At 35.4% G+C, this 2450-nt stretch overlaps 1 protein-coding gene across 1 annotated transcript in view; it reads right to left on the bottom strand.

Annotated features, from left to right (window-relative positions):
• tatdn1 (TatD DNase domain containing 1) overlaps positions 1-2450 on the bottom strand; it is a 15362-nt gene that overhangs the window by 7978 nt on the left and 4934 nt on the right. Inside the window, exons 4-6 of the mRNA XM_032520443.1 lie at positions 2218-2281; positions 1496-1639; positions 1219-1261 (exon numbers count right to left, since the gene is read on the bottom strand). Of these exons, the coding sequence (XP_032376334.1) occupies positions 1219-1261; positions 1496-1639; positions 2218-2281 (251 nt within the window). The remainder of the gene's footprint in view (positions 1-1218; positions 1262-1495; positions 1640-2217; positions 2282-2450) is intronic.

Below are 2450 nucleotides of genomic sequence, written 5' to 3' on the forward strand. Positions count from 1 at the left end.
TTTATTATGTTTATAATAATATTGGAGGGAAAGTTAAAACTCAGCTTAGACTTCTTTACTCAAGTAAAAGTAACAAAGTACAGGCCTGGAAATTTGCTTAAAGTGTAAAAGTAAAAGTAGAATGAGAAAATGAACAGAGAACAAGCAAATCTTTGAACATGGAGTTTAATAATAATAAATGTAATAGTTTAGGCTCAAAATCTGTCGAGTCATCTTGTTCTGGTGCGGAAGTGCAACGTGTAGTCCCATCCGATTAGTTTCAACTGAAATTATTTGAAACTAAACTAACGAGCCAATTTTGTAAAATGTAAGGAGTAGAAAGTACTGATATTCGTGTTAAAAATGTAAACAGTAAAAGTTAAAAGTCAGCACAAAAATAAATAGTAAAGTAAACACATCTGAAAAATCTACTTGAGGACAGTAACAAAGTATTTGTACTTCATTAATTCCCATCTCTGACCTCCTGTTATAGTAATCAGCATAGTTATATAACTATATATATATATATATATATAACTATATATATATATATATATGCATATGTTATGTATTTATTTCGAATTAGAGCTGAATGTTTGCTGAATAATCAAATAGTGGATCAACAAAAATGAGAGATGACTGATTTATCATTTAATAATAATAACAATAATAATAATAATATAATGTATACCTTATTAAAGTTGTAGTGTGTAACTTTTTGATATTACATTCAAACCGTTGCCAAATGAGTTGCTACAATTAAGACTATCAACTCCATGGGGGGGGGGTGAAACTGTCGATGGACAGGTGCCCCGAGCAGTTGGGGGTTTCGGGGCCTGCTCAAGAGCACCCTGGCAATGCCCTGGAGGTGAAGTTTGCCACTTCACCTCCAGGGCATTGCCAAGGTTACGTCAATTGTCAAACAAAAATGTCAAATCCAACTGTTTTATATTTTAGTAAATTTCATACGTTGGTGTTTTTTTGACTGTCGCCCTGAAAAAACAAGACAAAACATGTGACACATTCAAATGTCTGTGGGATTTTTTGATACATTTTCTTTTTTTGACAATCAAATCAAAAAACGTCTCCAGGCCTCTAAAAATCCTTTAAATAGAACAACGTAGGGAAGAGAAATCTTCATTTTAAAGCTTTCTTATTAAGCTGCTGACAGCTCGTTGCCATACACAATCAGCACAATTAGAGCAGCTTTTTATTCTCATTAGAGACAAATAAACCTACTTGAGTTGAGTCTCTTTTGGGCAAAATTCCAATCTGTCGAAATCTGGAACAAGTAGAAAAACACACGGTACAGTATCAACATATCACTTAACTCTCATGTTGTCCTTGGGTCCGATTTGACGCATTTTTACTTTTTTTTTAATCACAGAAAAGGGTCCTTGAAATGAACACTGAATATGTAAACATTAGAAATATCAATTAACTTTGGAAAAAAACATCAAAAGAAGCCCCCACAACAATTACTGCACAAATGCACAACCCTGTTGCCAGTACTCACCGAGTCCGCACTCTCCGATGGCCACCACCTTTCCTCCGTGGGCTGCAGCCAGCTCCCTGAGCCCCGACAAGTACTCGGGTTCTCCGTTCTGCTCAAACTCGCCGCAGCGGGTGGGATGGCAGCCGACCGTGCAGTAGAACTCATCTGGAACGGTTGAATAGGAAGGACTTAGAAAACTTTAATGTCTCAGAGAGGCAATTTGTTGTAAAGTGCAGACATATTGACACATAAACACAACACAACCGCTCATTTATGGAGCTAGATTTGTTACTTTATTACAGGCAAGAAAATCAATGATCTGAGAGAGAAACAAAAATGTTTGAGAGAAAATGTTTTCATACCAATAGCAAAAGAAAATCTCTCTCAAAATACTTTTTTTTAAAACTCTCAAATACATATTTTTTGCTATCAATGTGAAAACAAATTATCTAAAAAAAAAAAAGTGTTTCTCTCAAAACGGAAAATCTGTCTTTAAATCTTTTTATAAACTCTCAAATATACTGTATATTCTCAAATATGTTTTCTACATTGTTTTTCTTCTCTCAAATCATTTATTTTCTCGCCTGTAATAAAAGAAACAAATCTAGGTCCATACTGATTCTGCTCAAGAATAAAATTTACTTATGGATGTTTTAATAAACCTCATGAATTCACATTTAGCTTGTGCCCATGGAGGATCAACCAAAAACCATTCGTTCACTTTTAGTTGTTGTTGTTAATACCTCGGGTCTTGGCGAGTTTCAGGGCCTCTTTGCTGTCTTCAAGGTTGCCTCCGGTGATGATAAACTGAAACAAAAGTATTACATTACTTTTGAGCAGGGCCACACAGAATAGTCTATTTCATATTTTTATTATATACTGCTTTCTACTGATGCTCGGCCTCTTATTAAACATGCTTCTCCGGGGCAGCCGTAAGGTCCGAGTGGAATGTTCCCTGCAGGCTATGCTCGCGATT

This window comes from Etheostoma spectabile, chromosome 7, assembly GCF_008692095.1.
Source record: "Etheostoma spectabile isolate EspeVRDwgs_2016 chromosome 7, UIUC_Espe_1.0, whole genome shotgun sequence".
In the NCBI taxonomy this organism is placed as follows: Eukaryota; Metazoa; Chordata; class Actinopteri; order Perciformes; family Percidae; genus Etheostoma; species Etheostoma spectabile.